General features: G+C 36.4%; 1 protein-coding gene across 1 annotated transcript; it reads left to right on the forward strand.

The window, feature by feature from the left end:
* The first annotated feature begins 11,914 nt into the window (after positions 1-11,914).
* LOC133856992 (probable inactive receptor kinase At2g26730) lies at positions 11,915-15,353 on the forward strand. The gene is made up of 2 exons (XM_062292071.1): positions 11,915-13,487; positions 14,395-15,353. The coding sequence occupies exons 1-2, from the start codon at positions 12,191-12,193 to the stop codon at positions 15,057-15,059; spliced, it is 1,962 nt and encodes a 653-aa protein (XP_062148055.1). The 5' UTR covers positions 11,915-12,190; the 3' UTR covers positions 15,060-15,353.
* Positions 15,354-19,080: the final 3,727 nt, after the last annotated feature.

Consider the following 19,080-nt stretch of genomic DNA (forward strand, 5'->3'; position numbering starts at 1 on the left):
GGAGCCTTACTGATCATTAAGGGAGCCTTCCTGAGATCATTGGCGACAAAATTTGTATAAAAGCTAGCTCTCTAGAATTTGTTCATCTGCCGAAGGAGAAAAAGATATACAGATGGTTCCAAAGCATTTTTCTGCATTTTCTGTCTTATCGTTGAAAAATTTGTAACAGCCAATCAAACACTCTGGCTCTTAGTTACTGAAATGCTGGACTGCTGCTGGCCGGCATAGTGGGGACTGGGGGGAGTAGCGCTGAATCCAGAAAACGAAGGAAATATCAAACGGTATTACTATTAGACAGTCTACAAAGAAAAGTACGTAGCCTTTGCTTTCCTGATTGCTAATTACCTGAAACTTCCCTTTATTGCTAATAACCTGCCTAGCCTGGGTGATCATGATCATTCAGTTAATGTGCTCTTCAGCTATTAAAGAGTTTGGAGATAGAAATCCAGGAGGGAGCTCAGTTAAAAAGTACCTCCAATTTAACCAAAAATGGCGCTCTCAACTCATCTGCCCACCTACAATTACAAGGATAAAGATTTACTGTTGGAATTGTTAGACAAGAAATGGTGGACTAGGTAGTGCAGCACGTGCTAGTGGCAAGAGGTGAAACCTGTGGTTGCGGGCGCTTGATTAGGGTCTGTGGGGTTGGGTGGTGCATGGACCACCTGAATTATAAGCCTTGTTTTGGGGTCCGAACTGTGGGCCTTGAACAGGTACAAAGATGGAACCTTGCTTGCTTAATTGTTTCGGTCATAGCTTTGTTGAATACCAAACCCTACTAAAACTGGCTTTTACTCTATGTTCAGTCAAAATCCTTCCAGACCACCACAATCTTTTCTAATCAGTCCTTGTAGTTTGATTGATTGGAACTGGCCGGTGAGTTTCATGATGGACTACTCGATCTACTACTACAAACCTTCCAGACCCCCACAATGCTCCTTCCATATGACATCAACGCAGGCCACCCATCAACACTTTGCTATCTTATTGTACAAGGGGGAGATTGCAACCCCAATGGTAAATGGGGGAAACATTACAAAAATTGAAACATTATGGGGGCATTGAAAAAAGAATATATGGTAGTTAGAGAGGATTAAATGTAACGCCCAAAATTCATAATTCCGATATATAAATCAATATTTGGGCGCACTACGTACTCATTCTCTTTGACCTTTAATTATATTATTCTATCATTTGTAGCAAAAATACAACAAATATATAAACCAAATTCTTCAAAATGCTGTCATTTTAGATTTAGTATAGGATTCTTTTTTATTTTTTTATTTTATTTTTATTTTTTTCTCTCATCTCATATCTCATAATTGACTCAATCACACTTACACCATGAAGTTGCACTATCATTGAGCCACCATTGTCTTCCTCTTACGACGATATTGATTTCATCCATAACACTAGGACTTAAAAAAAAAAAAATGGCCCAAACTTTTTTTCAAAATCATTTAAAATAGGTCCAAAAAGCCATTAACTAATATGTGGATAGCAGTTAATAACTGCATTCACTAATCGCGTATATGACAGTTAGTAATCGCATGATGCGAATGCGATTACCTAAAAGTGATAATCGCATTATGCGAATGAGAATATTGCTAATAACACATCCGCGTTAGCATGTACAACCATAGTCACACTTTTCATGCATAAAACATTTTACATGCTAAAAGTGACTTGAGCTTTTCTTTTGAAAACATAACATAAAACTTATACATAAAATGTTACAGGCTGAAAAGTTATAAAAGCTAGCACGTACAAACATAAACTTGCTTACTTCGATTGCTTAATTCCTTTTAGTCTCTACCGTAGCATACCATCCTTGTCGATGCGACCACTTGGTCCACTTCCCTTGAACATCCTCTACTCAAGGACCGGCAACAGCGTCATACAACTTTCTTAATCAACAGATCCCATGAAACCCTAGCTTCAAAGGACACCAAATCCATTAGCCACTTTAACCAACTTTCCAATCTACCACTCTCATTTCTATCCTCACATAGCATTTTTCATTTATTTTAAAATTGGGATTAGACTTTGAAACAAACCCCTACAACTTTACTTAGTCTCCCTTGAATTTAAAATAACTTATGCTTTAAATCTTTCCGGATTCTCCTTACAAAACCTATATCAATAAAGCTCCAAAATTTCTTCTCTCCTCAAAGCGCCTATTTTTAAAAATTTGGGTAGTCACGTTCAAACGGGGTTCGAATGTGGATGCAAACAAGGCACTCTATGTTAGGTGCGTTCAAACGGGCTTCGATCGTGGTTGCGATCGGAGCATTCTAGTACTATCTTGGGCATTTGGGAAACGCTTCAATCAAACACCAACCATGTTGTTCGAACAGTAGCCCCACAGAAACTACACTTTATACGTAATAACTCCTCCAAATTCACACCACTATAACACCAAATCCTTTCTCCATATCACAAACAACAAAACAATTCATCACAGCCCATCATAACTTTTTCAACAAATCCAATCTTTTCCCTTAAACCCTAATTTTTGCTCTTTTATCCAAAACTATAAAACTACAACATTTAAATAAAATAAAAAAACAACAACAACAACAATTATTCTACTAATTATATTTACTCCACAAATATAAATACAACTCATTTAATAAACTAAAACCACCACACAATCCTCATCAAAACATCAAACCTAATATAATAATCCCTACACTAAATCTTCAAAACCACAACTAAAACCTCAAATAATAACAATAATCAACTAGCTCATCAACATGAACACACTAATCAACAAAACATCAACAACAATCTAATTAAAGATAACAAAAATAAAGGTTAGGAATGTTTAAAAATTTACCTTCCAAGCTCTTTCCTCAAGCTTCTCCCTTCTCCTAAGCTTCTCTCTCTCTCTCTCTCTCTCTCTCTCTCTCTCTCTCCTTGATCTTCTCTCCAAATTTCTCTTTTTTCTCTCTCTTTCGAGCTCTCTCACGGCCCTCTCTCTCATACTCTCCTTGCTTTGGCCAAATGAAACAAAGGAAATAAATATCTCCTTCGTTTCATGTGTTTTAAACCCCTTTTTTACACTTGAACACGCAATCTCAATCTAATGTGATTCTATGCCGTTCAAACGCGATGTGTTAGACCTCATTAAATGCGTGTCAAATCTCACCTAACTCACATCTAAAAATCTGAGCCATTGATCTTCACCTCCTTCTTTTGCGGGTGTTGACACGTGAAGATGCCATCATGTTTGAATGCGGTGAACCTAACTTAGTCACACGTAGAGATTCCTTCTCGATCATTTGAACGAGCTCCAATCTTGTTTCAAAGGCAATGCCAAAGACTTCAAATTCTTAAGTTTTTAAACCCTAAAATCTTAACATTCGGTCAATTAAAAGCCTACAAGCCTTACAGTGCTCCATCGACTTACCCAAAAATATATCTTTACACTTATTATTTTGATTATTTTATTATTAAATTCTAATTTCCATTTTAAAACCGAACTTCGAGCTAATGGTTCCATCGAACGACACAAGGCACACCTTGTTGCTAAGGTATATACTTAGATTGAAGGGCTTGACTATCATGACATCTTTGCACTAGTTGCCCAACTTGTTACGGTGTGCTTGTCATTATTCCTGCTCAAAATTGGTCTCTCCATCAATTCGATGTCCACAATTAATGCATTTATCTATGTCGACCTTGATAAGGAATTCTACATGATACTTCCTCCAAGATATTCCAAGCAAGGGGAGATGCGAGTTTGTTGCTAAGTCCTTTTTACGGACTCGAAATTGGTTTTTCAAGTTTTCCAGTATGCTTCTCATGGCTAGTTCATCAATATCAAGTTGATCACTCCTTGTCCACACTTTCACAAGGCTCCTCATTTATTGCCATTCTTATTTATGTTAATGAAATTCTTGTAGCAGGTAACGATGCTATTGTCATCGGTAACTTGAGAATTTACTGGTTCACAAATTTTGACTAAAAAATCTTAGCACTTTGAAGTACTTTTAGGGCCTTGAGGTTGCAGCTGGAATTTTTCTTAATCAACGCAAATATGCTTTGGATATCCTCACTTACACTAGCCACCTTGGTGCCATGCTTGCGGTATTTCTCATGGAACAAAACCTCAAGCTCATTGACATTGATGGCGAACTCCTTTCCAATCTCAGTTGCTATCGTCGCCTTGTGGGCAAACTGATATTCTTCACCATCACAAGGCCTGACATCATCTACTCCATCAACATTTTGAGCCAATTCATGCATCAACCTCACCAGCCACACTATGATGTTGTTGTTTGGGTCCTTTGTTACATTAAATCATCCCCATGCACAAGCATCTTTATGCCATCAAAATGTGATTTTCAAGTCTTTGCCTACTATAACTTAGATTGGGCGAGCTGCCCCATCATTTGCCGCACGAACACTAGCTCATTTATTAAGCTAGGAAATAGTTTCATTCCCTGGTGTACTAAGAAACAGGTCACTGTATCCCACTCTTCTGCAGAAGCTGATTATTGGGTTGCTATGGGCTAGTGTATGGGAACATGTTAGGGGTTTAGAGACAAGAAAGGCTCCAGGATCTAATTTCCCGAGTTTACCTCTGGTGACTGATAAATAGGGTTTTCGAGGAACCCTAACCTCCCAATCAACTACAAGAGTTGTATAATAATTTTTCTCATGTTTTTTAATTAATAACTTCCTCCTTATATAGAGTGATATATGGTAGAATAGAAGAGGACAATATATGACTCATAGGAAGAAATCCTAAACCTAATGGGATACAATTCCCTTACTTCTTTAGATTCTTGCTTTATGGGCAAGAATCTGAATCCCACAAATAGGAAGAAATCCTAAACCTAATGGCATACAATTTCCTTATTTCATTCCTTAGATTCTTGCTTTGTGAGCAAGAATCTGAATACCACAAATATGAAGATATCCTAAACCTAATGGGATACAATTCTCTTATTTCCTTATTTAGATTCTTGCTTTATGAGCAAAGTAACAATTCGAATCCCACAAATAGGAAGAAATCCTAAACTTAATGGGATACAATTCCCTTATTTTCTTCTATTAGATTCTTGCTTTAGGAGCAAGAATCCGAATCCTAGAGAGATATTGCATGACTCCCAAGAAGAGGGATTCTTGCTTTATGAGCAAGAAACTAAATCCAACTAGATCTCTTATTACCTAATACGCTCCTACTAGTAAGGCTTCACGCCTGGCATAAGAAACATAGCTGGCACCTATGCGTCACCACTGCTGCCCTTGTCACGTAACATGGGTTATGGCTGCTACAACATGTGAGCTCATTTGAGATCCCCATCTTTCACAAAAGGACCTAACATATTGAAATCGATTGTCACCTAGTGCGTGAGAAAGTTACGTGCTCACATCACCTCCGCTACTCATGTCTCTAGCTAGTAGATATCTTTACTAGAACACCAGCTATATATATACCATAGTTGCCAACTTTAAAATTAATTACGATTTGATATTACTTGCTTATCATATATAATTTGATACATATGTATTGCTTTACTACTGAGATTAATGTATTTCCTTGTTAAGCCAATGATTCATGAGATTTGTTCTCTCTCTCTCTCTCTCTCTCTCTCTCTCTCTCTCTTTAATTTAGAGAGAAAATTTCATACTCTCATTAAATCAAATGGAAATATCTTGTTCAGCAACTATAATACTTAAAATAAAAAATTGGTTATTCTCTATACATACTTTGTCTAAATATTGGTAAAGTGCTGCTTTCACTAAACAGTGAATTGCTTCGTCTGCTTCCATTTTAATATACCTTACAAACTACGATTTTTGAAAACCATTTGACAAAAAAACGTGTATATGCATGCATGCAGCCTAGGTTACAGAATAATACACACAGATCGAAGATATATATTTCTCCACTTTGCTCTCATGGAGACAATAGTAGTCCATAGTGCTCCTATTCTCTCATGCAAAAATACAACATATTAGAAGATCGAGCTATTCTCCTTTTTATTTTTATTTATTTTTTATTTTTTTAACAGGGTATCCCACTACGACTCAATGGTCCAATGGACATTCTCCTCAATTATTTTCTTCCCTTGAAAGTTACAACTCCAGAGAGTCCAGACACCGTTGTCCCGGTATAAAAGCCAACCTTATCATGTGGCTCCATCGTAGAAATCACCAAAATCTGCAGGTTGATCGAAGAGCGAATGTGGTTCAACTTTTCCATGGGAGCTGTCACGCACAAATACCTTAATTAGCTTGACAATAAATTAATTAAATTAACACTAACTAAACTATAATCATAATCATAATCATGCCACGTACATTATCCAATGCGTTTTCCTTTAAAATATTTATATTTCTTCACCTAAACATTAGGCTATATATATATATATATATATATATTTCTCATCTCACTCGTGGTATATTATATATATAAAAATATTTTATTGTTTGTTCAAACAATATCGATTCATGCATACATGCTTTAAGAAATATATCCAATAAAATTTTAAAACAAAAAAACAAAAAAAAAAAAAGTAGGTAAAATGACATGGCTCGCGACCAATCATCTCGAAGTGTGACACATGGTCACATTTCGTGACAATGGAATTGTCAATTAATAGACATTGGACAATAGTGATAGTCAACCTTGTTTGTTGGAATGCGGAAGCCATTTGATTTTTATTTTTATTTTTTAGAAAAAACCTTTATTTATAACTCTTTATTTTTCACCTTTCTAATCATGACCTTAAACTTTAAAAAGTATCAATTTAGCATTTTTTTTTTCAATTTTTTTTTTTTTTTAAATTTCAATACTCCGTTAGAATTTTTTGTTGAATCCTGTTAAAATTTTTTATTAAAAAAAAAAAGTTATAAATTTTCAAAGATTCAGGCATGAGTATTTTTACAAATTCTGTTAAATTCTGACCAACACCTAAATCCTTACAAATTTTTTTTCCTAAAAAAGAAAAAAAGAATGGGTATTTGATAATTTTGACAAGATTTAATGAAAAATTCTAACGGAGGGTTGAAATTAAAAAAAAATTGAAGATAGATACACTAAAATGACACTTTCTAAAATTCGAAGTCCTGATTATAAAAATGATGAAAAATCATAAGTCAAAAGTGAAGTTTTTCCAATTTTTTTTTTTTTTTTTTTGTCTTGATGAGTAATTGTTTGGAAACCATTTTGTGGACAAAAAGGTTTGTAAAGAGATATTTAGGATGCTTTTGTTTTTTTGTCATACAAAAAATAACGTGGCTAAGAATTTAACAACATTTTTTTTTTTTTTTCTTTGCTATAAGAGATGAAGGGAAAAATAGGTGGGGACAAATTGGGGAAACCGTATCATTTTCTGCCATATGGTTGGGAGATGGTGATCGACAAGAGTGAAGAGCAACCCTGCCGGTTATCATTTGTTGAACTAGTCTAGTCTTCTAGGCATGCTATCAGCTGCCGCCACGCCAGCCATAAAATTCCTATCCACTACTACCACCCACTTACTAGTTTTGGTGAATTTTACTAGTTTTTTTTTTTTTTTTTTTTTTTTTAAAAGCTTTTTTAATGATCTAAATATAATTTCAATATATATTTTTTTTTTATGTGAAATAGAGAGTAAAATTAAATCTGCACTGATAAAAAAATTACAAAAAAATTCTATAGTTTTTTTCTTTTCTTTTTATAACACCTTAGCCAAATTCGATTGAAGGATGTATTATAATTTGATTTCCAAGCAGCCTCTTATATATATATATATATGTGAAAACTGAAGCATGAAGGACCAATCAATTGCATGAAATAATTGCCTCACTTTGGAAACGATATTTGTGGAACAAATAGAAAATATATAGCTATCTTTCCGAAGGATGAGTATCTATTCTTATCGTGTTAAAATTTGGACAATTTAAGAGAGGTAGGTTGGGGGATTTATCTGTTTCGAACAGATAAGTTTCACATCTTAGATTGTTCGTGACAAGTGAGTCTTTTATATTTTTCCTAACATAAAATAATTAACAATAACATTGTATGAAGCTTAGTGGCAAGGTTCATGCCACGTTAGTGGAAGAGGCATGTTTGAAGCTAGAAAATGCAATCAGTTAACTAATAATAATAATAATAAAACCCGTCAATTAACTCATTTTTAACATCGATAAAAATGATTTAATCATTAAAACAAGGGCGCTAAATTTTTAGTATAGCCTTTAATATCAGGGTTGAGAATTTAAATTTTGAGGCTTTTTTAAAAAATAAAAAACAAAATTTTGAACAAATTCACGTCTTTCTTAAATAAATGACGCATATTTAATTCTCATCAAATAAAAATTGTTTGTTAATATTTTTAAATTTTTTGATTGGAAGGATTAGAAAAAGAAAAAAAAAAAAAAAAAAAAAAAAAAAAAAAAAGGAAAAAAAAAAAAGAAAGAAAAAAGAGAAAAAGAAGTCCGGTCAAACAGGCCGGATATATTTTTACGTTCTTTTTTCTCAAATATTTCATCAAAACAGTCTTTAATTCTTTTCTCTTAAATTTTACATTTTATTGGCCGATCCAAAGGTCGATCCGCCAGCCAACGTGCCAGAACGTACGTTCCCTTCCACTTTTGGCTTTAATTGATCCTTCTTTCTTCTACTTTATTCAACGGCTAGTTTTTTTTCTTTTTCTTCGTGTTGATTAATTTTTTTGTCTCCTTAATTTCTTTTTTAAAAAAAGAAAAAACTCTATTGTGTTGTTTTTCAACACATTTTGACTTTAAAGGAGCCTAGGGAGGAATAGATTCCAGTTGCATGCTTTTACGAATCCTGATTTTTTTTTTTGACCTTTTTGTCAAAGTTTACCTAACAATAATGCTATGAAATTTAAATTTTGAGTTAATTACCTTTTTCTCTATGAATTACCAAAAAATGCGCGATGCTCCCATGAACTACTAACTCGACCAAAATAGAGCATTCAACTACTAAAGACAACCATTTTTTTCTCTTCCGTCAATTAGATGAGTTAAAAAAAACAGTTAACGGGTCATGTGCCATTTTACATGGGGGCATGTTGGAAGATGGTGGTAGTTCATGGGGGAAAAGAGGAAGATGGTGGTAGTTTATGGGAGAAAAAGAGGAAGAAAATGAGAGTAAAACGGCGTGTGACGGTCACATGACCCGTTGACCGTTTGTTTTAACCCCTTTGACTGACGAAAGGGGGGAAAATGGTTGTCTTTGGTAATTGAATGCTCTATTTTGGTCGAGTTGGTAGTTCATGGGGGAAAAATATAATTACCCTTTAAATTTTTCTTGAGTTCTTCTTTGCTAACCCGGCACTCATTTTTTTTTTTAAGCAGTTTGAAACCGGTTTTTTCTCTATTCTTCCTCTTTCTTTCTAAAAAAAAGTTGTGTCAAAATCAGCATAAAATGATTTAAAAAAAGACTACCGTAGATACTTTAACATTTTTCAAATTTAAATGTCTTCATTTTAATAGATTATGAACAAAATGGTTAAGGAATTAATATTGTTGGCTGCATTTGTCAAACTACGATGTAGAAAGCGGCAAAATTCAAAATCAAGAGTAGTTAAAGTTACATCAGAACTCACAAAGACAAGGATAAGATTAGCTACTGCACACTGTCGTCCTCGACCATGTTCAACTTAAATTCAGTTTTGGAGTTTTCCCACTTACATTTTTTTTGACTTGTGAATTATTCATTTATGTCTCAACATGTATAAAAGTCTGCATATTTCCCACTTCATTTTTATTTTATTTTATTTTTTGTTTATTTTGTTGAAAATATCTATCGATTCATTCTCTCGATAAATAAGATTTAAAACGTTAAATATATAACGATAAAGTTCGAACCCATACACGGCCGGCTGGCCGCCACGCGGTGGGGGGGGGGGGGGGGGGGGGGGGGGGGGGGGGAGGAGCTACAAGAAAAAGGAGAGAGAGTTTTGCAGTTTAATGCATTCTTGGGTCAAGGAAATTAAGGTCTCCTTTCTATATTTGGTAAAAAAAAGGAAAAAAAATGGACATTTTGCCTTCTTTGAGTTCTTTAGCAATGGAAGATTTTCAAAATTGTTACAATTTTTTTTTTAAAATTAGATTAATAATTTCTTCATAACTAACTAATCGATTCAATTAGAATGGGATTAGGCTCCTAACTTCAAACGAGCATGCATTTTAGATATGATTATTAAGAAAAAATAAAATCAATATTTTAATTGCAATTTTAACATTTTATTTTAATAGTCAATTTTTCTTCAGCTTTATCTTTTAATGTTGTCCCATGTGAATTCAAATCTTGGCATTTGCCATGCCCGTGCAAACCCTTATTTGTTTGGAGCGGCCACGAAGCCAACTTGACCCGTTGTAGTGATTGTGCGGCCACTTTTAATCAAGAAAGAAATGGTTCTGTAGCCACCTCTTTACATCGCGACTCTTTTGATTTTAGTTTTGTAATTTTTTTTTTTGAATTAATAAATTAGTTTTTACACTTGTTAAAAGTTAAGCACCTGTTTTATTAAAAATGGAGGATTAAATATCCAATTTTCAAAGAGTTAAATGGATACCAATGAAAGAAAATTGAATTTAAACTTGAGAATGAGAATCATTAGTTTGAGAAACCATTAGGCCAATTCTTGAAATTTTGTACACGACATCTTAATCATATTATAAAGCCTTCTTCATGGTATTAAAATATGATTTTTAATATATGCTTCCCCCCCCCCCCCCCCCCCCCCCCCCCCCCCTCTCTCAATTAGACTTAGAATCTATATTATGTTAATATTAAAGCTAGAGAGCACTCTTTTTTTTTTCCACCATTCATTAATTGTTCCCACATCTTGATATATTAATAATTATCTCGATCAATCGCGTTCTTGGTAATAAAAGCACACCAACAATTTATTCCATTTATATAATTATGCACATCCTTTTTACATGTTCTTTTGGGGTTGGTTAGGGTCTCAAAATAGCAAATGAGAATTAAGTTAAATATTGTATATTCACGTCTCCTATTACTATGAGATTAATATCATATTAACTAAATTCTTTAATCTCAACATTTGTCACCCATATATCCTCTATTCCATCTCTTTCAATTATTTTCTTCATATCCCTAATTTATTAATATTTCAATTATCTTCTATTTTTTAAATAATTTCTTCTACTGTACATTACTTTTTGAAAAGTACAAATGCCTTCCAACTTTTCCTTTTTTTTTTTTTTTCTTTTTTTTTTTTTTCCCTTTTCTCTTTTGGCTTGAAGACAGGAGAATCAAATTGGTGTTCACTTAAAAATAATAATAATAATAATAATTAAAAAAAAAAAAAAAAATTGATGTTGAAGCATCATGAAAATACAAGTGTTTTTAATCAAGGGGGGCCATCTTATGTCCAATCCTAGACAGCTTTAAACACGACCGTTTTGGTGGTCAAAACAAGAAGTTGCAGCAAAGCAATTCTTGATGGGTAGAATGGGATACATGTGGGCAGGCCATGAGCCTAAACAAAATTAGTAAAACCCACACATCTGAGAGATTGTGACCGTCCGATGAACCCCAGGCCTACCTTAACCTTATCAGTATAAGATAACGTGTACGTACTATCATACGTACACCAGCAAAAGCTACTAACTCTGTACAAGAACCGCATTGGCTATGACCGTTTTGCACCACCACAAAATGCATCTTTCGTCGTCGTCCCACGCGTGTGTATGGAGCGTGGCCTCACTGCCATCCGACAAGGTGGTGGACCACGACGTGTTATTCGGTCTCACACGTAAGCATAACAAGCAAGTAGATATGCTTTGAAGTTCAAGGAATTCACACGAGCAGAAAGCGCGCGTGGAGAACGTCGAAAATACGTTGTTTTTAATTGTTTTGAATTTACAGCAACAATAAAAGATATAAAGAAAAAAAAAACGTTTCCACCACTGCCAGCACATCCTTCTTCTGTGCTCTCTCTCTCTCTCACACAGCTTTATTTCACTTTTGAGGCCTCGTGATTCCTACAAAACCATTCTCTCTCTTGCCCACGCATTTCCCATACAGTTCTCTCTCTCTCTCTGCCTCTTCTGTCTCATATGGCTTTGCGTCGGAAAACCGCTTTTGGGTTTGTCCGAAATCGCCACTGTAGACCACCATTCGGAACCAGCGTATAGAGATTGGAGAAGGAGAAGCTTTGATTCTTTGTTATTTGGTTCTAAGAATTACTCAATGGCTGTGGTTTTTGATTCTGGGTTTGTGGTATTTTGCTTCATTTGGATTCTGCGATTGAGTGGAAGAGTCAACTCGGAGCCGGCCGAGGACAAGCAAGCGCTCCTTGCTTTTCTCAATCAGACCCCACACGCGAACCGCGTGCAATGGAACTCGACCCAGTCAGCGTGCGACTGGTTTGGGGTCGAGTGCGACGCCAACCGTTCCTTCGTGTACAGCCTCCGGCTCCCTGGGGTCGGCCTTGTGGGCCCGATTCCACCGAACACGCTCAGCCGGCTGAGTGGGCTCCGAGTCCTGAGCCTCCGCGCCAACCGCCTCTCCGGCGAGATCCCCTCCGATTTCTCCAATCTGACCTTCCTCCGCAGCCTCTACCTCCAAAACAACGAGCTCTCGGGTGAGTTCCCACCCAGCTTGACCCAGTTGTCTCGCTTGGCTCGCCTCGATCTCTCGTCCAACAACTTCACGGGTCCAATCCCATTCTCAATCAACAATCTCACCCACTTGACCGGTCTTTTATTGGAAAACAACAACTTCTCGGGTCCGCTACCGAGCATCGCCGCCGGTTTGGTAAACTTTAGCGTCTCTAACAACAACCTCAATGGTTCGATCCCCAAGAGCCTAGAAAATTTCCCTGAGTCCGCATTCGCCGGAAACAAACATCTCTGTGGGAAACCACTGCCATCGTGCAATCCATTCTTTCCGTCACCGGCTCCTTCGCCGTCCGAGAATCCGAGCCCGAATCCGGTCCGCAAGAAGTCCAAGAAGCTCTCGACGGCCGTTATAGTCGTAATCGTGGTGGGTTCGGCCCTGCTAGCCTTGCTTCTACTGGTACTCCTCTTGCTCTGTCTCAGGAAACGACATCGTCGGCAGCCGAATAAAGTGCCGAAGCCGCCGGTGGCTACGGCACGGTCGTTTTCGGCGGAGGCGGGGACGTCATCATCGAAGGACGACATCACGGGTGGGTCGATCGAGGCGGAGAGGAACAAGCTGGTGTTCTTCGAGGGCGGGGTTTATAGCTTCGACTTGGAGGACCTGCTGAGGGCGTCGGCGGAGGTGTTGGGAAAAGGGAGCGTGGGGACATCGTACAAGGCGGTGCTAGAGGAAGGGACCACGGTGGTGGTGAAGCGGCTCAAGGACGTGACGGTGACCAAGAGAGATTTCGAGATGCAAATGGAGGTGCTGGGGAAGATTAAGCACGACAATGTGGTTCCTCTCAGAGCCTTCTACTATTCCAAGGATGAGAAATTGCTCGTCTCTGATTTCATGGCTGCCGGGAGCTTGTCTGCCCTTCTTCACGGTAATGATTTCCACTTTTCTTTTGCTTCATTTTATCTACAGATTTTGCAAATTGAAGTTTTTACTATAATTCCCAGAATAAATGAATTACTCGTTGAAGAAGATGACTAATCCTGTTGACGACGTATATTTAGAAATTCAATTTTTTATTTGTCTTTTTTGTCAAAATCCTGACCCTTAGGAAGCTCCAGCTGTTACGGCCATGGAAAAGCATACTTCTTTAATAATGGATAATAAAATATACAAAACACACACACACAGAGGCACATCTCTGTCGAGGGGTATTATTGGAACATTCATTCTTTCATCGTAGAAAATAAGCGAGGTTTCTATTTTTAACCGGCGCAGAGTGCGCAGATTTCCCGCTGTTTAATTCCCGCCCCCTCTGCAAACATTCCAAGAGTGTGAACTCCGTTTTTGCCACCAACATAAGCAACAACATGCCCTCATGATTTACCAGGATGTCACCGACATCATTTCGCACTGCTTTTTCTTTTTTTATTATTTTTAATTTTTTATGCTGTACTTTTACTCCTTTTTAGAGTACTTTAATGAATAGCACAAGGAGCTCTTTAGTATAAATCGACCCCCGTTCAATTGAATTGATATCCTATTTACTTTTGCGTATTAAAGGAATATTTGACTATTTGTCTCATGTTAATTTTTTTTTTTTTTTTTTAATAATTTATTTATTTCTTTTGCTGAGTTGTTATGCACCCAAATCAAAAATATTAACAATTAATCCAAATACAAAACTAGTTTTTATCTTTATGTTGTATATCTTATTTATTTGGACCGAATTTTTAGTTATTCTGGCAAAATCATGTTTTTTTTTAAGTGTACTTATTTGGTTTAAAGAAGTGACGTAGCGAACCAAGTGACCTGAAGTTCCGGTGATCGTATTGCAGGGAGCAGAGGGTCTGGGCGGACGCCACTTGACTGGGACAACCGGATGAAAATAGCACTGAGCACAGCAAGAGGGCTGGGCCACCTACACGTGTCGGGAAAAGTGGTCCACGGCAACATAAAGTCGTCCAACATCCTCCTCCGACCCGACCACGACGCGTGCGTTTCGGACTTCGGGCTCAACCCGCTATTCGGGACGTCTACCCCGCCGAGCCGGGTCGCGGGTTATCGTGCGCCGGAGGTGGTGGAAACCCGTAAGGTCACGTTCAAGTCCGACGTGTACAGTTTCGGTGTGTTGCTATTGGAGCTATTAACTGGGAAAGCACCAAACCAAGCGTCGTTAGGTGAGGAAGGCATTGATCTTCCAAGGTGGGTCCAGTCGGTGGTGCGAGAAGAATGGACGGCTGAGGTTTTTGATGTGGAGCTGATGAGGTACCACAACATTGAGGAGGAGATGGTGCAGTTGTTGCAGATAGCAATGACGTGCGTTTCCGTCGTGCCGGATCAGAGACCGGCTATGCAAGAGGTGGTGCGTATGATTGAGGATATGAACAGGGGTGAGACTGATGATGGCTTACGACAGTCGTCGGATGATCCATCAAAAGGATCGGACGGTCATACGCCTCCCACTGAGTCAAGGACCCCACCTCGAGCTATCACACCTTAGTAGTTCTTCCAATTAAAAGTGGGTAAAAGAAGTAAAAGACAAACGTGGTGGGTCTCATTAAAAATGTGCACAGGAGGACAGGAGGGCGTAAGTAACAGAGTTGAAGTGTGCAGTTGATTAGGCATCTGGACAGTTCAACATGTGTTTTTTTATTTTTATTTTTATTTTTTTTTGGGTTTATTTTTTAAAATTTTATTTTGAATGATTTTTACAGGTGGGGGAGATCTTGAATTGTTTATGAGGTGGGTGGAGGAGTTCCATGAACTTATTGGAATTGACCATTTGATGGACTTAGTTGGGTTTTTTTTTTTTTTTTTTTTTTCAATGGATTCTTTTTCTAAAAAATCTTTTTCAATCTCTGTCCGTCACACTTGGCTTGTCTAATTCTGGCGTATATATTTTATTACATTTTCTTTTTCTTTTAATATACTGGTCCTGCCAAATGGGATTGAAGAAAACATCTAAAAATTGCAACCCCACTTGTTTATCGGAAATGCCGTGACCCAAAGGGAAAATAATTTTTCTACGTTACATTATCTTATATTAACATCAAAATATATAATGTGTGAGACTCATAAATGCAAATTTCACATATGTAAATCTTACACCTAATGTGTCTTGATGTAAAATAATACGGTGTAAGCAGGGGCTGACCCACGGCTTGGGTTGGGGGACGAATGTCCCCCCAAAATTTTGAAAAATATTCTTAAATATACTAAAAAAATAATTTTGTTCTTTTAAAATGATACTTTTGTCCCTCCAAAATAGTATTTGTGTCCCCTTTTAACTTATTTTTTTTAGTTTTGTCCCATCTTTTAACACAAAAAATCTAAAATACCTCATTCATTTAATTTCCTTTCATATTCTAGTTGGCTTCTAACTAGAAACTCAATTTGGTTTAGAACTCTGAAGATGCAAAAGAAAAAAGTTAAATGGTTTGGGTTCTTTGAGTAGTTATTCTAAGTGAAGTCTCTAACCAACGATCAATTTTTTGAATAATAATTTTGCAGTCAATTTGAGTTTACAATATTTTTTTTGGCATCATAAGTTAAATGGTTTAATCATTTGTTTGGCTCGACTCATATCATTGTTATTTGGAGCTTTAAGGGATTGTTAGAAAAAAAAAGTTCACGATCATAAGTATCATTTTTATTGGACCCTATAGATTATGTTTAGTATTTTTTTTTAGCTATTATGATAATTGTTTATACCACTATGTATTTGTAATGCCATGAGATTAAATGTAAGACTTCAATACTTTTATTATTAATGTAAGACAAATATATAAATATTTTAAATATTTATATGCTTTTGTATTTATGCAAGTCTGTCTCCAAAAAAAAAAAAAAAAAAAAAAAATTCGTCCCCTCACTAATTCTAGTTCCGGCCCAGGGCGTAAGAATAACACTTTACGACGTCCGTCAAATAATTTGGCAAATTTTGGCTTCATTCTTAAGAAAATTTCTGACGCGTAGGGAAAAATTTAGTGCATTCGTGTTTCTTTTTGTTCCGTGCGCACATGGGAGGTGTGAAAGGGGGATACGTCGATACGACTAAATCATGAAGAATCGTATTTGTTTTACGGCGGCGCTCATTATCGCATTTAAGACGCCCATGTATTTCAAAGGGTTGATCGTGAAAATGATTGTATATTAAATTTGGGTCCCTTTCGGTACTCCGGGGAGGAACTGTGTATTATTCAAATTCACACCGTCGAGAGCCCGGGATCAGCGGTGCCGGTTGGTAGTTGTGCCCGAGACTCCGAGGGATTTTTGTTGTGGTGGGATCATTCTAGGTGGGGCTGAGCAAGGGTAAATGGAGAAGCTAGCCACGTGGTGGAAAATCAAAGGCGAGCCGGGAATGGGGAACAGGCTGGCCGGCTTTTCCTTTCTGACAATGTTTGACCCAGCGACAGTGTCGGCCGTTGATCCACGTGACCAAGGACCCTACCATCTCTTCGCAGCGTGATCTCAAATTGGCGCTGCTTGCTTTTGGTAATTGGTATGGCTATGATGCCCAACCAAGATATTTTTTTTTTTTTTAAAAAAAAAAAAAAAAAAAAAAAGGGGTGGCGGCCACCTCCCGGATGTACCAACTCCTTTTTTATTTTATTTTTAAAAATATATATATTTTTTTATTTTTAATTTTTAATTTTTTTTTTATTATAATCGATACGTGTTGGCGCTGACATGACGCCTAAAACAATGTCAAAATTTTTAACAGAATTTGACTCTAAAAAGTGATTTGTAAATTAAACCAACCACATAAATCACTGCATTAATTTTGATATCATAGGGGGCGATTTATAATTTATGTTAACCACATGGACCAATGATGTAAATTTTTTTTTCCAAAAATTAAATTTACATCTTCAATTTTAGTGCCATTTTAATTTATTCTTGAGTTTTTAATTTTAGGAGAAAATGTAATTCAATCTATGTGGTTGGCCTAAATTACAAATTGCTCTCTACAGTACAAAAAATAATTCAGATCTCTTCGAAGTAGTCCAAAATAATAATTTAGTCACTCAAATTCTATTAAAACACGTGACGGATTCCGTTAGTGTGACATATCAACGCCAAGAGAATTATGACATGTGTCACTCTTAATAAAAAAAAAAGATTAATATATTAAAAATACAAATATATAAAACCCAAAAATTAAAACTTACAAAAGAAAAAGAAAAAGAATGTTTGGGAAGGAGGGTGGCTCGCTGGACACTCCAAATCAAGTTGTGGTGGTCGCACAGCCACCCCATGGGTCAGGGTGGCTCGAAGGCCACCCTCCCTCCCCAAAGGGGGTGTCCAAAACCCTTTTTTCATTTTATTTTTTTAAAGAAAAATAATAATTTTTTAAATTTTAGGTTATATATGTGTTTTTATTAAAAGTGATATGTGTTTTTATTCTATTGGTGCTAACATAGCATATTAACAAAATCCTTCAAGTGTTTTGATAGAATTTGACTGCAGCGACTAAATTATTATTTTAGTCTATTCTGAGGACCTCTGAATTATTTTTAAACTGTAGGGAACAATTTGTAATTTAAGCTAACCACATGGATTGATTTTATATTTTTCCCTTAATTTTAACAATTTGGTTTTTGAGTCTTCATCTAGTTTTAAATAAATTCTTCAATTAATTAATCTTTGATCTAATTAATTATACATCATGTCAAACTAATCAATTAATATCATGTGCCTCTCGACTCGTCACGAAGAATCAATTGATCATACTTGAACCTTATATCAAGAGCACACATGAAAAAAAGAAAAAAAATAAATAAAAATGAGGGCCTTGTTTGGCAAAAGTATGCCATGACATAGTAAATGCTTAAGTACTATTTATGTACTTTTTCTCACTTTTTTATATTTTTCAATAACAATCGACATCAAAACATTCTCACTTTTTTTACTTTTTATTTCACATTAAAAATTTGTATTGTAGTAAATTTGTTTTACTGTATATCACGTAATTACTTTTTATTAATTTCAAATTAATAGCCCCCTACCATGTACAAACACGTGCCAAACAAAGCCCGTAAGCATAAAAATCTTAGTAGAGAAAAGTCTGGAAGAAGGAAAAGGAAAGTTACAGTAGTAGTGTACTGAGTGCGACCGAGAGAATGAGAATTTAAAAAAAGCTTTACTTTCCCGCATTCAGCTTTGCTAGGTGTCGTTCATTGATGAGGCGCGAGCAGATTAGGATACCAGGATTGGATTGGGAGTCTTCTACCAGGTTACAGTCGTCGTCTAACCCTTCGTCGAGAACATCGGGGCGGTTGGGTGATGTGGCAGGGTTGTGATTCCCTGCTTCGCGCTTCGTGGCTTCAACAGTGAACCCGCCCAGAGGGTTGAATACCGGATGCACCCATAAAAATACCTTAAATAAAACATTTTAAAATAGTTTACAACATCATTATTTTTTTGAAAAAAGAAAAAGAAAAAAAAGAAGTGGTTGGCTAATTGTGCCATGTGGCACATACAATTGGCGCATAGAGTATCAAACAAGAGTTACATACTAT

Source organism: Alnus glutinosa, chromosome 14 (assembly GCF_958979055.1).
Source record: "Alnus glutinosa chromosome 14, dhAlnGlut1.1, whole genome shotgun sequence".
NCBI lineage: Eukaryota > Viridiplantae > Streptophyta > Magnoliopsida > Fagales > Betulaceae > Alnus > Alnus glutinosa.